General features: G+C 47.6%; 1 protein-coding gene across 1 annotated transcript in view; it reads left to right on the top strand.

Annotated features, from left to right (window-relative positions):
* Positions 1–21,847, top strand: part of LOC115104263 (histone acetyltransferase p300-like) — a 29,382-nt gene that overhangs the window by 5,621 nt on the left and 1,914 nt on the right. Inside the window, 29 exon segments of the mRNA XM_029625619.2 lie at positions 17–606; positions 1,991–2,164; positions 2,722–3,019; positions 3,336–3,449; positions 3,622–3,846; positions 4,037–4,139; positions 4,618–4,740; positions 4,957–5,074; positions 5,228–5,396; positions 7,430–7,507; positions 7,638–7,723; positions 7,883–8,029; positions 8,138–8,632; positions 8,922–9,152; positions 9,315–9,477; positions 9,480–9,506; positions 9,797–9,915; positions 12,242–12,481; positions 12,656–12,744; positions 14,278–14,358; positions 14,891–14,947; positions 15,224–15,301; positions 15,583–15,659; positions 17,132–17,282; positions 17,998–18,258; positions 18,470–18,635; positions 18,788–18,955; positions 19,205–19,363; positions 19,459–21,847. Of these exon segments, the coding sequence (XP_029481479.2) occupies positions 17–606; positions 1,991–2,164; positions 2,722–3,019; positions 3,336–3,449; positions 3,622–3,846; positions 4,037–4,139; positions 4,618–4,740; positions 4,957–5,074; positions 5,228–5,396; positions 7,430–7,507; positions 7,638–7,723; positions 7,883–8,029; positions 8,138–8,632; positions 8,922–9,152; positions 9,315–9,477; positions 9,480–9,506; positions 9,797–9,915; positions 12,242–12,481; positions 12,656–12,744; positions 14,278–14,358; positions 14,891–14,947; positions 15,224–15,301; positions 15,583–15,659; positions 17,132–17,282; positions 17,998–18,258; positions 18,470–18,635; positions 18,788–18,955; positions 19,205–19,363; positions 19,459–21,847 (7,176 nt within the window).

The following is a 21,847-nucleotide window of genomic DNA, read 5'->3' as shown; positions in this document are numbered from 1 at the left end:
TCTTACCCCCTCCCAGATTTCGGTTCACTCTTTGACCTGGAGCACGACCTCCCCGACGAGCTCATCAACTCGTCGGAGCTGGGCCTGGTCAACGGAGGGGACCTCAGCCAGCTGCACACCAGCCTGGTAGGAGGAATGGGAGGAGGCCAGGACGCTGCTGCCAAACACAAACAGCTCTCGGAGCTTCTCCGGGCTGGAGCGCTGCCACCCTCGGGTCAACAGGGAGCCACCAACAGCCCCGGTGGCTCCATGGGACTCCTGGGCAGCATGAATGCCTCCCCTGGGCCCCAGAGTATGGGCCCCCAGGGGCAGCACACCTCACCCCAGCAGGCTGGCATGATGCAGCAGGCGGGCATGGTGGGTGGACTGAACAGGGCCATGATGGGGGCCCAGAAGGGCAACGGACAGCAGCAAGGGTCCATGCCCCAGGGCATGATGGGAGGCCAGGTGATGAATGGCTCGCCCCGAATGGGTTACCAGGTCAACCCAGGCATGGGAAGTAACAGTAACCTGCTGGCAGAAACCCTGCAGCAGCAGGGGGGGCAGCAAATGGGGGCAGGGGGTCAGGCTGGGATGAGGCCACAGCAACCTGGAGCACAGAACAAGGTAAGACCTGTTAATTGTTTTGTAGATGGACTTGTGTTCATAAATGTCTACAGGAGCAGGATCCTCTTTTACACATATTGACGTTACTGCACTTTTGCTCTGTGCTGGTCTTGGTGTTCAGTACATCTGGCTATGCTAGCTGTCTTGACAACAGGGAGATGCTATGTTTAATATGTCATTAGATGGTTTCAAGATTGCTCTGAATGAACATTAATTGACCAGAATCGAGAAGAGTATTTAGTGTGTGAACCGTGAAGTGCCTCTTTCGGAACCGATCAAGTATGTCTGACGGCAGCAGAGCAGATTCATCAACCTTTAACCTTTAACCCTGTTATTGTGTATCCCAGCTATCATGTTGCCATAGGCTCATTTTAAATACGCACTTCACATTGCTATGAAAATAATTGGATCAGTATGTCGGTGCTTTTCAGTTTAAATGCTTGTTTGTTGGTGCTGTAAATATGACAATCCAATCGGTTGTCAGAGCTGTTTTCACGAGGGCCGGGGATTGCTGGGTGCAGTGGATGCTGTCATGTTCAGGCTGATGTTGCCTTGCTTAACACCTCCAGAGCTGTAGACTGGCTGAGGCTAAAAGCACAAACCATCAGTGCGTGTTCTCTTTTAGTGTTTGGGCAGCTAAGAGCATAGATGTTCGTTGTCAGTTGGGCAGTGTCTACATGCGTTTCCATAAGGTGTCTAAAACAGTGGGGAGTAAGAAGGGTGCAGACTTACAGCCGTAAAGTTCCATCCAAAACGATCCTGATGGGACCCAGCTGAGCAGTGACCAGCTTATTTATTTGTTGGCCGTATCTGTCTTTTCTTGGAAGTAGTTCATTACATTCCTTTAGGCTGAAGATATTTTGTAAGGATAAGGGTTAAACAGATGATGGAAAGCTGCTGGAGTAAGAGCTGATTTGGCGTTTCTCCCCCTTAGCAAGCAGCTGTTCTGTCATTGTCACCCCTAGAACACTATTGTATTCAGCAGTGCTTGGTGTTTGTGTGAAAATGCTAGGAAAATTCACGCTATTTTGTTGAATTATATTTTTGTAAATATGTCAGCGTTAATGCTTTGTTAACAAACTCCGTGAATAAGACCGGACTGACTACTGCTCAAAGCAGTGTAATGCCTAATGGTCCAGAGATTGAACTCTAATATTTATCTGTCAACAAATTATCTCAGGTTGCTAGTGATTTTAAAGTTAATGAAGCTTCATTAGTTTCGTTTAATCCGCTCTAAAAAATAAATCTGGCAATTATTTATTTTTGTCCAATAAAGAACCAGGAACATGAGTGTAAACTAGATCTCACTCACCTAGCATTCCCTTAATTTCTCCCCATCTCTTCCTCTGCCCCCCCTGTCTCTCTCTCTCTCTCTCTCTCTCAGATGAATATGATGGCTAATGCGGGCCCCTATGGTGGTCCGTACGGTCAGTCAGTAGGCCAGGGTCTGGGTGGTGCTGGGCTGTGCCCACAGCACCAGAACAAGGCTGGTCTGGCCAACAGCCTGGCCCAGTTCAACCTGGACAAGAAGACACCTATACAGGGCATGGCTGGGATGGTGAGGGCATGCTCCTTCTGACTTCTGTCTTTTTCTGTTCTTCTTATTTTAGTGAAAAATATAGGGCCGGGACAATACCAGTATTGTGATACTTGTTTGTATCGCGACAAGGGGGAAAAAAACACAAAGTGGATTTAACTTCTTTAGGAAAACAGCCCTAATGTTGGAAACAAACATCATTATGTTGTCATCCAGAGTCACATGTATTTATTTTCCACGCTTTAGCACACAATATTTGACATACAGCAGGTTTTTAAAGAACTAAAGAGTTTGGTCTGCTTCGTGTTTTCATTTTTGCCATGGAAAAAACATTGCAATACTGGTATCGTCAGTCCTACTAAAATACTAGATTAAAGACCCTCTGGACTTAAGTGGTAATCAACTCACAACCCACTACTCTTAGTTCGGCCCATCCCACCTTGTCAACTTGATCTCCCTTTTTAAAGGCCCTCCCTTGTCTTTAATCCTCCATACAGCCCCTCTATCCCAGCCATCTTCCTTCTATATCCCCCTATCCCCTCTGGTTAACTCACTCTCTTTTTGCTCTGTGTCATCAGGCCTCACAGCAGGCCTCGGCAGTAGGGCCAGTGTCGGTGGGTGGAGCGGTGGTTGGAGCCGGGGCCCAGGCTGGCCTTGGTACTGTGGCAACAGGTCCGGGGGCAGCGCCCCCCACGGCCGACCCGGAGAAGCGCAAGTTGATTCAGCAGCAGCTGGTGCTCCTGCTCCACGCCCACAAGTGCCAGCGGCGGGAGCAGGCCAACGGGGAGGTGCGCCAGTGCAGCCTGCCCCACTGCCGCACCATGAAGAATGTCCTCAACCACATGACCCACTGCCAGGCTGGCAAGTCCTGCCAGGGTGAGTTGGTAGTCCTTTTCAATACTGCTATTTTTGGTTTGTTAATATTCTGAAGTGGTTCCACTCTCTCCTAGAGGAAGTAGAGGAAGCCACTTTAGACTATTGAGATGCATCCTTCCTCTTGGTTTGAGATTTATTGAATTCATGTTTCTGTAGGTTGCTTTTCAGCAATCAGGCCTGCTCTGGGGTTTCCCTTGTTTTTACAGTTAGATTTCCCGCCTTACTGCTGACATTAGGTCTTTACTGGGACACTGTCATTGTGTTGCGCTGTCAGTTGTCTCAAGTTCTCTCCTTCTTTCTCTCTCTTCCCCCTCAGTGGCACACTGTGCCTCGTCGCGACAGATCATCTCTCACTGGAAGAACTGTACTCGGCACGACTGTCCTGTCTGCCTGCCGCTAAAGAACGCTGGAGACAAAAGGAACCAGCAATGTGAGTGTGGTTTGTATTGAGCTATGTGTCCGTCCTCTGCATTGTGATGTACTACGTGTGTTTGAACCAAGATGGCTATTTGTTCAACATCGGTTCCTTTCAACATCGGTTCCCATCAATTTGATTATCTCTCCCTCACTACTTTCCCTCTCCTCTACCTCCATCTCCACAGCTCTACTAAGCAGTGCTGTGGTTGGCCTGGGCAACTCATTAGGGGCAGTGCCAGGGGGTCAGCCCAGCACCCCTAACCTCACCCCGCCCAGCCAGATCGACCCCAGCTCCATTGAGAGGGCCTACGCTGCCCTGGGCCTCACCTACCAGGGCAACCAGATGCCCCAGCAACCGCCTCAGTCCAACCTGCCCCACCAGCCTGGCATGAGGTCGCTAAACGCCATGGGTGAGTGGGCATGGACTCCTCAAAACAGTGTTGAGGAAGAGTCTAGAAAAATGAACAACAACCAGGGGCAGTGTAGCAGACTTCTTAGTTTAGTCATTGATTGAGCAGGAGAACATTTTTAAAGTGAATGGTTGTGATTCCGAGGAAAGGAACTGCTTTGAACCTGTCCTCTCTATATCTGCCCCTGTAGGAGGGAACCCCATGGGGATGAATGGAGGGGTGGGGGTGCAGCCCCCCAATCAGTCCAACCTGCTACCAGATGCCATGCTTCACAACAATATGAATGTGCAAAGGTACAACAACACACTCATACCCTCCCCCTGAAATCAAATATTATTTGTCACTTGTGCCGAATACAGCAGGGGTAGACCTTACCGTGAAATGCTTACTTACAAGCTCTTAACCAACAATCTAGTTCAAGAAATGGCGTTAAGAAAGTATTTACTAAATTAACTTAAGTAAAAAAAGAAAAGGAAAAAAAATAAATCTAGTCAATCAAAAAGTAACACAAGAAATGTACATAACTGTAATGAGGCTAAATACAGGGGGTACCGGTACTAAGTCAATGTGCGAGGGTACAGGTTAATCGAGGTAAGAACTCCCTATTCTTGGAATTCAATACTGATTTTTATGGTCCTGCCAGCTCTAAAGACTCAAAACATTATTCTACACAGCAACACTCACAAGTTCACAAAGTTACTTAATTGACTACATTGAGCAAAATTATAGCTTCCAGCTTGTCGTTTCTGTCCCTCTCTCTTCATCTCTCAGTTTGATGAACGACGGCAGCCTGGGCTCCATGCCCATGGCGACCCCTCCCTCAGCCGCGGGCATGAGGAAGAACTGGCACGAGGACATCACCCAGGACCTGCGCAACCACCTCGTCCACAAGCTGTGAGTCTGCCCTGACTGCACCAGAGTCACAGAGGGAGACACGTAGGCCACTGCAGTTTTAACGAAAAAGTGTTCTTCTGCTGTTGCTATTAGACGAGTACTCTGTATATGTGACTCTGGACTGCACCCACACCACACAATTATGGTTCATTGCAGGCTGTCAGTGTCTTTTGGCTTATCTCTCTGTATCTCTTTATCCGTCTGCTGGGTGAGCAGTGTGCAGGCCATCTTCCCCACCCCGGACCCGGCTGCGCTGAAGGACCGGCGGATGGAGAACCTGGTGGCTTACGCTCGTAAAGTAGAGGGGGACATGTACGAGTCGGCCAACAGCAGGGTGAGAACTGACTCCTCAATGTTGTGGGTGAAGACTGGTATTACAGTAGTATACCAGGAAGTTTAAATCACCGTGTTCAATAACTGACCACAACAAGTAATGGCGGACTAGAGGGTGTATATACATTTACTGAATTTCCTAAATCGCTACCAGGCGGAGTACTACCACCTCCTGGCTGAGAAGATCTATAAAATCCAGAAGGAACTGGAGGAGAAGCGGCGGACGCGGTTACAGAAGCAGGGCATGATGCCCACGCAACCCGGCATGCCCCCCTCAGGCCTGCCACAGGGACCCCTTGGCATGGGCCCCGGACAGCCGTCCAGTGAGTAGACACTTTAAACACACACACACACATTTGACAACATAGGTGTGATTAGCACTGCTTGATCCCAATTGCATGGCTCTATTTACTTCAATAGCTAGATTTCCATCCAATGGGCTACAGATTTCCAAAAATCTGCATTAAAAACTAAATGAGCATTCTCCCAGCAGAGGTGGGTGTCCATTAAACTTATTTTATTCCTCGTGTTTTTTTTAGTTGTATTCTTTTTTGAAACTCTATCATTGGGAAGGGCTTGTAAAGCAGTCACTTCACTGTAAGGTCTATACTCGTTGTATTCGGCGCATGTGACAAATAAAAATTGATGCGTGTGTAATGACAGAGTGCATATAAAAATGTAAAAAATGCGGTTAATTCTCAGGTACTGTATCTAGTAGCAGAAGTTTAATGTGTTTCAATCACATTTTCAACACTACTGATGGTTTTGTCACACAAACTGTTAATTCGACAAGTGTGCTGGTAAAGTGGACAGGGTTGTATGATATGAATGAGAACAAGATCCTTTTATTTAATAATTGGCAGCCAAGCACTAATCATCATGTCACCAACATTCAAATAATGGCCTACTGTCAATATTTGGGGGGGAAATTTGCATGATCACCGTGCACTTAACCACCATGTGAAGTTCATCATAGCTTGTTTAATCTGCCTATAAACTCTTCATGCTTTTCCACGTCGTGGTGGTAGGCCTACAATGTAACATATCATTGCGTGACTCCCAAGTTTACTTCGATATGATGGTTGTTATTAGAGGTCGACCGATTTAATTGGCATGGCGATTTAGTTAGGGGTCGATTTCAAGTTTTCATAAGTCGGTAATCTGCATTTTTGGACGCCGATTACATTGCATTCCACGAGGAACCTGCATTGCAGGCTTACCACTTGTTACACAAGTGCAGCAAGGAGCCAAGGTAAGTTACTAGCTAGCATTAAACTTATCTTAGAAAAAAAACAATCAATCTTCACATAGTCACCAGTTAACTACACATAGTTGATGATATTACTAGGTTAACTAGCTTGTCCTGCGTTGCATATAATCACAGCCTACTTTGCCAAACGGGTGACGATTTAACAAAAGTGCATTTGTGAAAAAAGCACAATTGTTGCACGAATGTACCTAACCATAAACCTTTTTTGCCTTTCTTAAAATCAATACACAGAAGTATATTTTTTTTAAACCTGCATATTTAGTTAAAAAAAAATCATGTTAGTTTCATGGGGCGGCAGGGTAGCCTAGTGGTTAGAGCGTGTGACTAGTAACCGGAAGGTTGCGAGTTCAAACCCCCGAGCTGACAAGGTACAAATCTGTCGTTCTGCCCCTGAACAGGCAGTTAACCCACTGTTCCTAGGCCGTCATTGAAAATAAGAATTTGTTCTTAACTGACTTGCCTGGTTAAATAAAGGTAAAATAAATAAAAAAATAAAAAAAATACTTCCTATAATAACTGCAACCTAATATTTCTTTCTTTACTGGGAATATTGAGCCACCAGCTTTCATGTGTTCTGAGCAAGGAACTTAAACGTTAGCTTTTTTACATGGCACATATTGCACTTTTACTTTCTTCTCCAACACCTGTATTTTTGCATTATTTAAACCAAATTGAGCATGTTTCATTATTTATTTGAGACTAAATAGATTTGATTTATGTATTATATTAAGTTAAAATAAGTATTCATTGTTCATTCAGTATTGTTGAAATTGTTATTTCTTTTCTATCTATATAGAAAATCAGCATGGGCTTTTTTTGGTCCTCCAATAATCAGTATCGACATTGGAAAATCATAATCGATCGACCTCTAGTTATTATATCACTATTTCTGCCGCAATTGTCGCATAATCAGTTATCCACCCTTGTCTAGCGTATTTTGTTTTTGGACATGAGGACATTTTACCGACACGTTTCCTGTTTCCATTAGGCCATCAGGTAATTCATCCGCATTAAATGATTGGATGGAAACCTGGTTACTGAAGCCATCGATGCAAAGCTAATGAATGAGTTTCTCTTCACTCTCAGATGGTTCTCATGCTGACCCCTCCATGGTTCGACCCACCGGACCCAATCAGATGGTGAACAGGATGCACAACCCTGCAGGTAAGTTGTTCCTACAGTCATGCATGCTCAGCTCAGTTTGCTGCTTGGCACAACCCGAACCAGTCTGAAGGGTGGACATATAATGGTGGCTAATGTGTGTTACTGGTTTGCTCTCTCTCGTCTGTCTAAGGCATTAATCAGTTTGGACAAATGGGTATGCAGTCATTAGGTCAGAGGTCAACGCCTCCCCTCCCACTTGGTGGACCTCTAAATCAGGTTAGTCGCCCTCTCTCATTCCCAATGTCCAAATGAAGTTGGAAAGAACTGCATTCAATATTGATTGAAATGGATTATATTTCAACATTCCAATCACAGTGACTATAGAAAATAACCATGGTCTCATTAGAATAATTTATCTTGTTCGGTCTCACTCAGATGGGTATGGGGCCAACGCGGATGGGGCAGCCCATGGTGGCCCAGAACCAGTACCTCCCTCCTGGTCAGTTCCCTGGGTCCAGTCCTGGCCTCGGGGCTGGCCCAGTCGGCATGAACCATCCAGGGCCACAAGGAGGTGTGACACAGGTAAATAGAAACTGGAACCAATGCTGTAAGTAAAGGGTGACAGTAAAAAGTAGTTGTTATATTTGATGTTTGGTATAGACTAACCGTCTCCTCCATGGTGTTTTCCAGCAGGCCCAGATGCCCACGCCGCCCTCGCTCCCGGTCAGCAGCCCTGCAGCCCAGCCAGGCTCAGTGGCAGGATCAGGGCCCTCCCAGGGCTCTATGGGGCCAGGCAGTGTAGGTGGAGGCCCTCCTTCCAACCTGCAACTGCCTAACTCCAACTCCTCTCAGCCCAACTCGCACCCGCACTGCCCCCCCATCCGACAGAACTCCCCTTCCCCGGCACGCAGCCTCACGCCAACCCCTCATCAGACGCCGCCTGGTCTGTCAGGCTCGCAAACCCCCCAGCCTCACACGCCCAACCCGCCCCAGGTTGCCGCTCCGCTCCCGCAGCAGCAGCTAGAGTCGTCACAACCAATGGGGCAAGGAATGAACTCGGAGAAGCCCAGTCAGCTCCAGCAGCAGACAAACGGTGGTGGAGCTTCTGGAGGCCTCCAGACGGGGCAGGCTCAGTCTGTGCCTACCCAGAATGCCCATGTTCCAACCCAGCTTCCGCAAACTCCAGTGAGTAGTTTTCCCCGTCTGGAGGACGTTTTCCCCTCACTAACTCCTCATGGTTGTCAGAAGTGCTGTTCTTTGGATTTCTAAGCTGATCCCTGGTCTCTGGCTATACCTCCATACGTCACGTCTCTGAGATTTCCCTCTTTGCCTGGACAGACACCATAGTCATTCTCTTGCTATCCATTCTTTGTTGGTCTAAGTCTCTGGCTGTTTACTCTTTTCACCATTTTTTTTTGTCTGGATCTGTTATTCATTTTTATTTCCGTTAACTTTTCTTTCTCTGTCCTCCCAGCTGTCTCAGAAGTCTTCTCTGACGGCAGACGGCCAGGCTTCCACTCCGGCCTCGGTGAGCAGCGTGGACCCTAGCTCCCAGCTGACCTCGTCGGACGCCCCCGCCCCAGCTGAGCCAAAGTTGGAGGTGAAACAGCAGGACGATGAGGATGCCGAGGACCAGGGAGAGGGGAAGGCGTCTGGGAAGATGGGCAAGGGACAGGCAGACATCAAGTCAGAGGAGAAACCTGAGGTGAGGCTTCCAGTTTTTCTAAGGCAGGGGTCCAAAAGCAAAAGACAGTGCTAGCTAGCCAGCGCGGTGAAGATTATTTTACACACAGCTAACAGATTTTATTACATTCAGGATGATGTCTGGAAATGTGTATAGGATATTGAACATGATGTCCCCTCTCAGATTAAGAAGGAGAAGCCTTCAGGCGACGGATGCAAGGGCGAGCCTATGGACACATCGTCATCGGCAGCAACGCTGAAGATGGAGGACAGAGACAGGAAGCCAGAGGTGAAGACTGAGCCCAAGGACGAAGAGGAGAGGTCGGGGGCATCGGGTACGCACAGCTCCCCGCCAGCGCTCAGAACAAGAGGAAAAGTAAGATCCCCACCCCTTACTCTTTCCTCTCTTCTTCAAAGGAGCAATGTACCTGTCCTGATCTTCATATGCAAGCATTCCTCAACATTTGTTTCGGACATAAGTCAGACATGGTGTATAGATCTAGGCTATGAATCTTTGAAGCTAAGTGTGTGTTCACCTGTAAACAGCCTAATCAAAAACTATTTTTCCCATCTTTCTTGCTCCTCCTTTTCCACTACTTGCACTGCCAACATCCCCACTTCCTCTCCTCTGTCGCTCCCTCTCTCCTCCTCTTTCCACTACCCCAGTCTTTAAGCCTGAGGAGCTGCGTCAGGCTCTGATGCCCACCCTGGAGGCCTTGTACCGCCAAGACCCTGAGTCTCTGCCCTTCCGCCAACCGGTGGACCCCCAGTTACTGGGAATACCCGTACGTATTCGAACTAGTAACAAAACTAACCTGGTAAGGGACTGCGCTGGCTTCCATTTTTGCTTCCCTCTTAAAAACGTTCTTACCGTTCTTTTTAGTTCATTTTTCTCTCATCTCTTTTTCTTTCATCCCTCTTCATCCTTACCACTGCCACATGTGTGCAAGAGTGGGCTGAGGGAGTGACTGTTGGCAAGGGGAGTTGTAGCGATACTGTGTGTGTGTTAGAGAAAGCTGTCTCAATCCTGAATTTGAGTGTTATGTCTTTGCTCAGGTAGAGTATACTATACATCAAACATAGGTCAGTTGGTTTTTACTCTAGGTTCTTGGGTAGGTGCCTGTGTGTATATGTCAGTGTGTGTGTCAGCTCATGCTTGCTTCTCTCTACTTCTCTTACACCACAAAACAAATGTACATTTTTGAAAAAACTTGTTTTGCTTGTAAACCAAGTCAACATAAATCAATAAGTCTGTCAGTAATATTTAAGAGATGCAAATTTAAACCTTTCTGTCTGTTGGAATTTAACGAAAATATTTTGGGATTGGTTTCTACCGGTCAGTTTTGATTTAAGATCAACACTTGAGAGGTGGTTTGGCCCTGGCCATGAATGTTAGACCCCTGGGCCTTGTTAATGGCGGCTTGTGTTTGTGCCTTTCATCAGACTTCAAAAGGCTTAAAATAAGCTGCCATTTTATCAGTGGCACATCACCGTTCTGCATTTAAAGTAACCTGCCCTAAAAGGGAAATTTACTAGTCAAAAACGTTCATAGCCCATTATTTTATTTTATTCTTTCAACTGCTTTCTTTTAATTGCATTTTTTTCAATGCTTTTACAATTCTACTTTGGATATGATTTAGCATTACATTTTTTTTCTCCCACATATGCCTATTCATAGTAGAAGCTTTCTAGACAGTTCCTCGCCAGTAATCAGTATTGTTGAAGTTGATTGTGAGTTATGTGAAGAGTTGTGCCAATGCCTGTATGCAGCAGTAGTGTGACTCAGATAATGCTAATAGCTAGCAAATCAAATATCTCAGACCTCCTATTGAACACCTGTGAAGAGATAGATACCCAGGCAATGCCTGGCACTAAATACAATAATTGTTTGTACGCCATTGTACACAGGCAGACCAATTCTGATATTTTTGCCCAATTATTGGCAGAGGAGCTGATCGGTCAGAAGACCAATTAGTAGAAAAAGATCAGCACTATAGGCTGACTGTAAATGCAGCCTGAGGGGGACTTGATATCATATGGTCCTCACCATAGTTTTAACTCTCCTCAAGCAGTGCTAGGGCACACTTACTCCATTCTCAGAGGTCATTGGCACACTTCTCCTCAGTAACCCTCAATAGCCCCAGTGATGCACCTGACCCCAGAACACCACCTGGGTATTCAGCATGGACACTCAACCAGGCTCAGGAACAGCTCAAATAACCAGCAAAACCACACTTTTATGAGTGCAAGGATTTATCGATCCACAATGGGATTATCACATCTCAATTTCTAATACACTCATAGAAACAGCACTCATAGTTGTTGTAATTGAGCTCAGATGAATGGAATGCAGCATACTATGTGCCATGTGTTCATGCATCACAGGCTGTTGTGTCCTCTGTTTGTCAAAGTGAAGGGTCTCATTTCCTGTTTGTGTTTCCCTGGAGACGGAGAGAGATCCTTTGCTTTGCCCCTTTGTCTCAGTGCTCTTGGCTTTGACTGTGCCGTGTTGCCAACCTCCATGCTGCCAGTTTACCAGCGTGTGTTGTTACTGCCTGACTGTTACTGCTCTGTTCACCTCAGCTTTGCACCCTGACTCATGCCCTGAAGATGCTCTCCTTCAGGAGAGTCTGTAGAGGAGGAAGCGGTTGCACTGGAACCGTCTCACTGCTTGAAAAACAAACACACATTTACACTGCACAACAGGTGCTTTTCCTGTCGTTTCTGATAACTGTTGGATGTAAAAGTTGGTCTGCCTTCAGAGTTCTAATCTAGCCTTGATTTGAGGAGAAGTTTGAATTTGGGCAGAATGGGAGGGGACAAGCCTGGCCACCCCAGTGTCCTTCCTTGGCCTGTTCCCCATTTAATGTAGAAATGGTGCAAAGTTTGAGTGGTGAAGGGGAGAAGCTGTCATGTCTCTCTGTGTGCATGTGAACCTCTCTGCAGCTGTCAACATTGTCCCCTGCACCCTCTTCTCTCCCCCGCTCTGGTTCCACCTGGATGTCCACCACAACTTCTGCTACTTCATCGATGACCACATCCCTTTTCTCCCCACCTTCCTTTCCGGGCTGAACCGTACCCTCGCTGACACCTGGACTTGATCCCCTCCAGGACTACTTTGACATTGTAAAGAACCCCATAGACCTGTCGACGATAAAGCGTAAGCTGGACACGGGACAGTACCAGGAGCCCTGGCAATATGTGGATGACATCTGGCTCATGTTTAACAATGCCTGGCTGTACAACCGCAAGACTTCCCGCGTCTATAAGTACTGCTCCAAGCTGGCCGAGGTGTTCGAAGCTGAAATCGACCCGGTCATGCAGGGCCTGGGCTACTGCTGCGGGAGGAAGGTGAGTGGAAGTGTGTGTAAATGGATGTGTGTAACATCAGTCATTGAAGCCAGCTTTCACCTTTTCTCCTTACCACTGCCTGTTAAACATACTATCGTACAAAATCATTTGGTTCCTGGATAAGTATTTTTCAGTACATAGACTATCTCTTACTATGTCCTTTTATGTTTGCAGCTTGAGTTTTCCCCTCAAACTCTATGCTGCTATGGGAAACAGTTATGCACCATCCCGCGCGACGCTGCTTATTTTAGCTACCAGAACAGGTAAGGGGCGTACAGAAGCACAAACATACTCAGACACTGAAAGGAGCAGGGTCATTCATACCCTCAAGTGTTCTCTCTCTCACACACATGCACACAAGTCATGTTTTCTGCATATTTTATATAAATCTACATTTCACAAATCTACTTGAGTGATTGTCTTATTGTGATGTTATTGTGCATGCTGATATTCTCTGCAATATAGCATTGTTCAATCACAGATGAGTTAAGTTTTAATTTGCTTTAAATGGTTACACCCTGCCACCATTTTCATCTTCATCCTTCACCAATTTAATTTTCCCTTTTGACATTTACAAAGTGGGTGCCCTGTTTTGAGATGATTTTGAAAACGACACTTTTCCACTAGTCTACTTAGAATGCATAGAGAAATGTATTGATCAATTACAGGTAAGTAATTGAATCAAACTGATAATTGGCAAATAGATAGATAATTCCTTTTGGACACAGTACTTCAAATAAGACTCAGGGCGATATTGCCACACAGCTGTAGTGAACACTTTGATCTGCAGAACATTTCAGTGAACAAAGCTGTGGAGCTGATTGGCTTGATTCATTTCACTGTGAGGACAGAATCACTATAGTGTAGTTACATTAGGGCAACATGGTATTAACAACCTCGCTAGATGTCTGATAATTCCTTTCCAACACGAGAAAGGGACCCTCTTTATAAATGGAGCAGAAGGATGATCGGTCGCTGTTGCACTACCACTTGCTTTTCCTCATCCACACTGTTTTTTGACCCCCCCTTTGTTACTGTGCTAACTTAAAGGGATACTATGGGATTTTGGCAGATGAACTTGTGGATACCATTTTATGTTTGTCCAGTGTGAAGGAAGTTAGGGAGATTTTCATGAGGTAATGCTAACTAGCATTAGCACAATTACCCAGTTTCTTCCAGTCATTGCTCTAACGCTAGTTAGCAATTGCGCTAGTTTATCTTCCTTAAAACCGCACTGAGTCATAAAAATGTTATCCACGAGTTCATTGGGGAAGTAGATAAAGGGCCTCACTTCCAAAATCTCGGAGTATCCCTTTAATGATGTTTTTGTCCACTGACTGTCTGTGACACTAATCTGTGCTTTGCATTGGATCTCTGTCCTCGTTGGATGTTATGTTCTCCACGTCCCTCACTCTTCCCATCCTATTCATCCCTCCATCGTCCTCGTCTGACCTGTAACGATTTATTTCACGCTTTTTTAATATTCATTTTGCCCTCCCTTCCCCCATCTCTTCCCTTCTCTCCCTCCTTTTTTAACGCTTGTGATGTCTGCATTGGCCTGCTTTGGTGTGACCAATCATCCACTCCAAAATTTAACTGCAAAATCAAAACACCTGCCCACACAAAAACCCTGCATCATGATTGGCTGCTACCTGGCGACGACCTTGCCCTCTGCTCTTCTCCTGGCCTGTCCTGCCCTGCCCTGATTGGTGACTGCTTCCTCGTGCCTTCTCTGTGATTGGCTGTGCGGTTGGCGAACGGTGTAGTTCACCACAATTTGGGCTTCTTGCTGACAGGTACCACTTCTGTGAGAAGTGTTTCAACGAAATCCAGGGCGAGTGCGTGTCCCTGGGGGATGATCCTTCTCAGCCTCAGACGTGAGTACCAGCCTCTCCACCCCTCCTAAACCCCCCACCATGTTAATACTGACATGGTTCTTCTATTGCTCATTTTGATGACATGTAAATATTGTTTGGTTCCTTTTGATTTAGAAATACTCTCTATCAATGCGATTGAGAAATGTTTAAGCTCTTCTCTTTCTCCCCATCACTGAATACCTTCTCAGTCTCTCCCTTAGTGAAATAGTCTAACTTTTAAAAATCAAATGCATTTCTCTCTCCTCTACCTCTTAAGGCAGCAGTTCACCTCAACTGCCGTCTCCATCCTTTTACTTGATTTCTGCCTCTTCTCAGCTAAAACCCCAACATACTGAGGGCTCCTAATGTTCTGGAAGTGTTAGATGATGTTTTGAAATGGCTGAGTCCTAGCCTGTATAAAGCCGGAGCCTGCTCTTATTGCTTGTGACTTCTTTATGGCTGTAATATAGTACATTGCATTTCTGGCCCAGTGATTGGCTTGAGTCTGTTCTTACCTCCCACACTCCTGGGCCTCTCTCCCTCTTCTTCACAGGTCCATCAGCAAAGATCAGTTTCAGAGGAAGAAGAATGACACGCTCGACCCAGAATGGTACCTACTCTTTTTCCCCTTTACATTTGATCTGTACGTGGTGTCAAACCATATGTTTTCCATGTGGCACATTTGCATAAACTTTAGATACTGTGAAATATTTGTTAACTGTAATATTTCATATTGACTGTGTTTTAGTCAGTTACCCTAGGGCCTGTTTAGGTTATCGTCATGGCCTTTGTGTTTTGAAATGTTCTGCTAATAATGACTATTTCCGTGTGTGACACATGGTATCAATAACCCGTGACTCTCTATCCACCTCTCTCTTTTCTGTAGGCTTGTGGAATGTACCGACTGCGGGCGTAAAATGCACCAAATCTGTGTCCTGCATAATGACACCATATGGCCGGCAGGGTGAGCCAACTTGTGTACACATTCTGTACATCTTACGTGAATGAGACTGTTAGAACTGTGAAACCGCCCACTTTATTCCAAGGTGCAGTTCCAGGTTCAATCTTGCCGTGGTTGTGTTGCCCGTTTGCCATCATGACCCTCAGCAATACCTTACATCATTCATTGCTGCCAACTTCTACAGTTGGGCAAAGAAGTGAAGCTGAAGGCCACTGAGATATGATAAATAACAATTGCATGTATGATGTATTTGAAGTAAAGCGCGTTCCTTTTCCTCTCCACAGCTTTGTATGTGACAGCTGCCTTAAGAAGGCCAATAAGACGCGGAAAGAGAACAAATACGCGGCCAGAAGTAAGTGGAGTAAGTGACAAACGGGGGGGCGCTCATCTACCGTCATCTTCATCGGGGTGTCTGTCTCCCTTCCCCTCTCCAGTCGCTCAGCCGTTTCTTTCCTGTGTTCTCTTTATCCCTCTTCTCCTTTGGTGCTGTTACTGACGCATACCAATTTCCTAAACGCACATCCCACAAGTATAACACCATACTTTCATGTGAAGAGCAAACACACTATTTACTTTTTCCCCCTTCAAATCTTTGTTTAAATTTATGATTTGGTGCACTGTTTTTTCCAAATAATTTTCTTCTTTCCTCTGGTTTAATTCCCTAAATAATTTTCTTCTTTCCTCTGGTTTAATTCCCTATGCCCTGATACACTACTCGAGAGGACGAGTGTTCCAGTTAACACACATTCTACCTTTTTTCCATTCTACTTTCTTCCATGACCCAACCCTTTCGTATCTCCCCCTCCCTCCCCAGTGAAAATGTTATATGTAACCAACCCTATTTTTTTTATTTCAGAAGCCAGTCCTCAGACAATAGTTGCCGCTGCCAGTCTGCTGCAGCTTTGTGGTTCGATTACACTCTTATCCCAGGCCTGTACACACTGAAGGCCATGGCAAAACATTGTCATTTAGGGGTTCTGGGCTTATAGTTTGCTGTTTTTAAGGTTTGTGGGTCACCGAGGCAATCATGGACTTTTTTTTTATATATATCTTGTTGGAGCCTTATTTATGTCATCCTCTCACAAATCTCTTTTTCCTCAGTGGGTGTCCACTGTCCAGAAATCTACTTGAAATCATATTTTGGGTAAAAACAATTCAGTTTGCAATGGCATCGATACTCACGCTTTTCCCCCCGACTTTTTGACAGTTGTCCAGTTTTTGCGTGCCTACAATCCTTACCTCCCCCATCCCATTCTCCACACCCTCAATGAAGGCAGAGTTTTTAGGGAGCAAATTAAAAGGACCAACTGGCCTAGTCTCGTACAAGGACCTCAATGAAATATGTCTTGAATGGAAGAGGGGGAAATGTCCTTACATGGTGTCAGATCCAGTTTACACCTTGTCATCTCTTCTGATTTATTGAGTGCTCAGAGCAGAGGATTAGTCCAAGTCTCAGATATGCTGTTAGTTGCCAAATTGACAACGCTATCAGGGCATTTTAGACATTGATTGACAAAGTGCCTCAGACTGACTTCAGAGTCCTCTAGAAGCAGTCAGTGGTTGAGTTTATGCTTCTGACTTTTTTTAACTGTCAGATTAGAGCCCAGTGGTTCTTCTGTCTTTAATATCACCAGTGAAAATCTCTGCTCTGAGCTACTTAACAGACATAACCCCCATACACCCCCCCCCCCCAGACAGGTTGGCTTTAACTGAAACCATGTGACCTTTCCTCTAATTGCTATCACCCATTTCCTCTCTTCCTTCTGTCCTAAATTGTTTTATTATGTCTCCCTCCCTCTCACATTCTATTCTTTCCATACTTAATTTTCACAGGGCTCCCCCAAACTAAGCTGGGCAGCTTCCTAGAGGGGCGAGTGAATGACTACCTCAGGCGGCAGAACCATCCAGAGTCTGGTGATGTCACTATCCGTGTGGTCCATGTCTCCGACAAGGTGGTGGAAGTCAAGCCAGGCATGAAGTCCAGGTGAGAGTCTTGAGGGCACAGTGGGGTAGTGAATCTTTAATATGGAGTCAAATATAGACTACCAAGGAAGATGTCAAATTGATCCTAGCTTCAATGGACTCAAGGTTCATGTGGGCTTTCAATTAGTCCCATTTGTAGACTAGAGTTGAGACTTATCCTAATGTTATCTGTTTTCGTGAGACAGTGCCTATACAGTGTTTGTATGGGTGTGTCTACTTACGCTCTCCTTTAACTGATACAGGGTTTGTGTGGGTGTGTCTACTTACGCTCTCCTTTAACTGATACAGGTTTGTGTGGGTGTGTCTACTTACGCTCTCCTTTAACTGATACAGGGTTTGTGTGGGTGTGTCTACTTACGCTCTCCTTTAACTGATACAGGGTTTGTGTGGGTGTGTCTACTTACGCTCTCCTTTAACTGACACAGGGTTTGTGTGGGTGTGTCTACTTACGCTCTCCTTTAACTGATACAGGTTTGTGTGGGTGTGTCTACTTACGCTCTCCTTTAACTGATACAGGGTTTGTGTGGGTGTGTCTACTTACGCTCTCCTTTAACTGACACAGGGTTTGTGTGGGTGTGTCTACTTACGCTCTCCTTTAACTGATACAGGGTTTGTGTGGGTGTGTCACTTACGCTCTCCTTTAACTGATGCTCTCCTTTAACTGATACAGGGTTTGTGTGGGTGTGTCTACTTACGCTCTCCTTTAACTGATACAGGTTTGTGGACACCGGGGAGATGTCAGAGTCCTTTCCCTACAGGACGAAGGCGCTGTTTGCGTTCGAGGACATAGACGGGGCTGACGTCTGCTTCTTCGGCATGCATGTGCAGGAGTACGGTTCAGACAGCCCTCCGCCCAACCAGAGACGCGTGTATATCTCTTACCTGGACAGCGTGCACTTCTTCCAACCTCGACACCTCCGCACAGGCGTCTACCATGAGATACTCATAGGGTACCTGGAGTACGTCAAGAAGTTGGGGTAAGAGACAAGGCCCTTTTTTTTCTTTTTTACTAAGCTCAACCTATTAGTGGGTATAGACTCCTGAGAACACCACTCTAAACATAGTGTAATGATATGTACAACATTTCTAAAGGCTCTGTTGCAGATTTCATTCTACTTTACTGTTCTAATAAGATTCACTCTTTCCAGTTGCTGGTCTGATTCTTCAACTATTCCTCTCCCATGGCAGGTTTACAACAGGGCACATCTGGGCTTGTCCCCCAAGTGAAGGGGACGACTACATCTTCCACTGTCATCCTGTGGACCAGAAGATCCCCAAACCCAAGCGTCTACAGGAGTGGTACAAGAAGATGCTGGACAAGGCCGTAGCTGAGCGCATTGTGCATGACTACAAGGTGACTACAATCATTTTTGTTTTGTCAGACATTGCGCAGGCTGTGCCAGGCAGAAATCCAACTGCTTTCTTCTATGAGTTAATTGTATGCGTGGAGCCCCCCCCCCCCCCCTCCCTCCCCCCCTGACACTTCTTATTCATGCTCTGTTTCAGGACGTCTTCAAGCAGGCCACAGAGGACCGTCTCACCAGTGCCAACGAGCTACCATACTTTGAGGGGGACTTCTGGCCCAACGTGCTGGAGGAGAGCATCAAGGAGCTGGAGCAGGAGGAGGAAGAGAGGAAGAGGGAGGAGAACAGCACCTCCAGCGAGAGCGTAGATGTGAGTGTAAGGACTTCAATACAACAGGAGAGAGGGGAGTGTTTTTGTGAATATGTTACAGGATCTGGGGTGTGGGATATATTGGTGGTCCTCAATAATAACATGATAGGAGTAGCTGTTGTTAAAAAGTATTGCTTAGAGGATAGATATTGAACCGTTGCTAATTGGGTCAATTACGAGGCTGCTTCAGATTCAGTGCTTAATGGAATGTATTGGAGTCGATTTTAATCTGGTGTTCTCCACACACAGGCCCCGAAAAGTGACAGCAAGAATGCCAAAAAGAAGAACAGTAAGAAGACGAACAAGAACAGCAGCCTGATCCGAGCCAATAAGAAGAAACCGGGGATGCCCAATGTGTCCAATGACCTCTCCCAGAAGCTCTACGCTTGTATGGAGAAACACAAGGAGGTATTTGATGCTGTCGCCATCTTCTAAATAAAGCCACATACACAAACACATATTCTCAGTCCCAGTGCTCCTCCTTTCTTCTCTGCCCCATACAGGTGTTCTTTGTGATCCGTCTCATCGCCGGCCCCACTGCCAACTCCCTGCCCCCCATCACAGACCCGGACCCCCTAATGGCCTGCGACCTGATGGATGGGCGTGACGCCTTCCTGACGCTGGCCCGGGACAAGCACCTGGAGTTCTCCTCCCTGAGGAGAGCCAAGTGGAGTTCCATGTGCATGCTGGTGGAGCTACACAATCAGAGCCAGGACCGCTTCGTCTACACCTGCAACGAGTGCAAGGCCAGCGTGGAGACACGCTTCCACTGCACCGTCTGCGAGGACTACGACCTGTGTATCACCTGCTATAACACAAAGGGCCATGAACACAAGATGGAGAAGCTGGGCCTGGGCCTGGACGACGAGAGCAACAACGCAGCGGCCGCTGCCACTCAGAGCCCCGGGGACTCCCGCCGCCTCAGCATTCAGCGCTGCATCCAGTCCCTGGTCCACGCCTGCCAATGCCGCAATGCCAACTGCTCCCTGCCGTCCTGCCAGAAGATGAAGCGTGTGGTGCAGCACACCAAGGGATGCAAGCGCAAGACCAACGGTGGCTGCCCCATCTGCAAGCAACTCATTGCTCTGTGCTGCTACCATGCCAAGCACTGCCAGGAGAACAAGTGTCCCGTACCCTTCTGCCTCAACATCAAGCACAAGCTCCGCCAGCAGCAACTCCAGCACCGCCTCCAGCAGGCTCAGATGCTTCGGAGAAGGATGGCCAGCATGCAGAGGGTGGGCCAGCCTGCTTGCGGTGGAGGAGGACCTCCTGGGGGGCTGCCATCACCAGGTAACAATGGCACCACAGCCCCCAGTACACCCACATCAGGAGGCACCCAGCCCCCAACACCACAGACACCCACCCAGCCCAACATGCCTTCTGGGCCCCAGCCAGGGATGGGTGGTGGAGGAACTTTGCTGCTGCAGCAGCAAGGTGGGATGCCTCAGCAGCACCACCAGCTTCACCACCAGTTCCAGCAGATGCCAGGAGGAGGTGGGATGATGAACTCCCCCCAGCAACAGCAGATGGTTCCTCAGGTCCAGCAGCAGTCCCAGGCCTCAAACCCCCCACAGCTCCAGCAACACCCCAACAGCTTGTCCCCTTACACCAACAGGCCTCCAGGCTCCTCACCGCACCCTCAGTCCCAAGGCAAACCGGGCCTGGGACCAGCCACACCACCTCAGCAGCAACCACCACAACAGCAGCCCAACCCTGGCCAGCCTTCTATGCCCCAGCAGCAGCAACCTCCTTCAGGGCCTCCTCCAGCGGCTGTGGAGATCGCCATGAAGATTCAACAAGTGGCAGATGCACAAAGGAAGATGGCCCTGCAGAGGCAGGCGGCGCAGGCAGCTGGCATGATGCCCCCACACCCTCACCACCAACAGCCCCAGGGCCAGATGGGCATGGCCCACCCTGGGGTGGGCATGGTGGGGGCCCAGGGGCTGCCTCCCCAGGCTCAGGCAGCTCAGGCTGCTGCCAGGGCTCACATGGAGCAGCAACAGCAGCAGGGTGCTCCAGGTATGATGGTGGGCCCTGGCCCCATGCAGCAGCAGCCCCAGCAACCTAACCCCCAGGGCCAGCTGCCTCCACAGGTGCAGCAGCAGAGGGTTGGTCCCCCGCTTCAGATCCCCCAGCAACAGTGGGCCGGCCAGGGAATGTCACCCCAGCAGAGGCAAGCCATGATGGGACATCCAGGCATGGTGGCGCCTCAGCAGCAACAACCGCAGCAAGTGCGGCAGCAGGCTCAGGGACCTGGTGGGTTGATTGGTATGGTGCAGCAAGGTGGTGCAGCTGGGGGTGGGAACCTCCCGCAGGCTGCCCTTCAGGAACTGCTGCGTACCCTTCGCTCCCCCAGCTCACCCGAGCAGCAACAGCAGGTGCTCAACATCCTCCGCTCAAACCCTCAGCTAATGGCTGCCTTTATCAAGCAGAGAGCCTCCAAGTATAAGGGGGGCCCAGGACCCCCGGGAAACCCTGGCGGGCCAGGTCCAGGCAGAGTTCCAGGAGGTATGGGTGGCCAACAGGTCAATGTGAATGCTGTGGCTGGTCAGCCAGGTATGCACATGGGTCAGGGAGTCAACATGCCCACCATGACCCAGCTACAGCAAGTACAGCAGCAGCAACAACAGCAACAACAACCGCAGCAGCAGCGTCCTATGCTTAGTAGTTTGCAGCAGCAACAGGTGGCAGCACTTCAGCAGCATCAACAGCAGCAGCAAGGAGGGATGCCAGGCCAGCAGGCACCTAACATGGCCAACATAAACCCCCAGTTCAGAGAGCTCCTTATGAGGAGGCATCTCCAACTACAACAGCAACAACAGCAGCAGCAACAGATTGGGAACCATGCCCAGTTCCAGCAGCAGGGCTACATGGGCCAGCCAGGCATGGCCC

Source organism: Oncorhynchus nerka, linkage group LG21, assembly GCF_034236695.1.
Source record: "Oncorhynchus nerka isolate Pitt River linkage group LG21, Oner_Uvic_2.0, whole genome shotgun sequence".
In the NCBI taxonomy this organism is placed as follows: domain Eukaryota; kingdom Metazoa; phylum Chordata; class Actinopteri; order Salmoniformes; family Salmonidae; genus Oncorhynchus; species Oncorhynchus nerka.
Note: the sequence above shows the minus strand (reverse complement) of the source record. Positions and strands in the feature narration are given on the sequence as shown.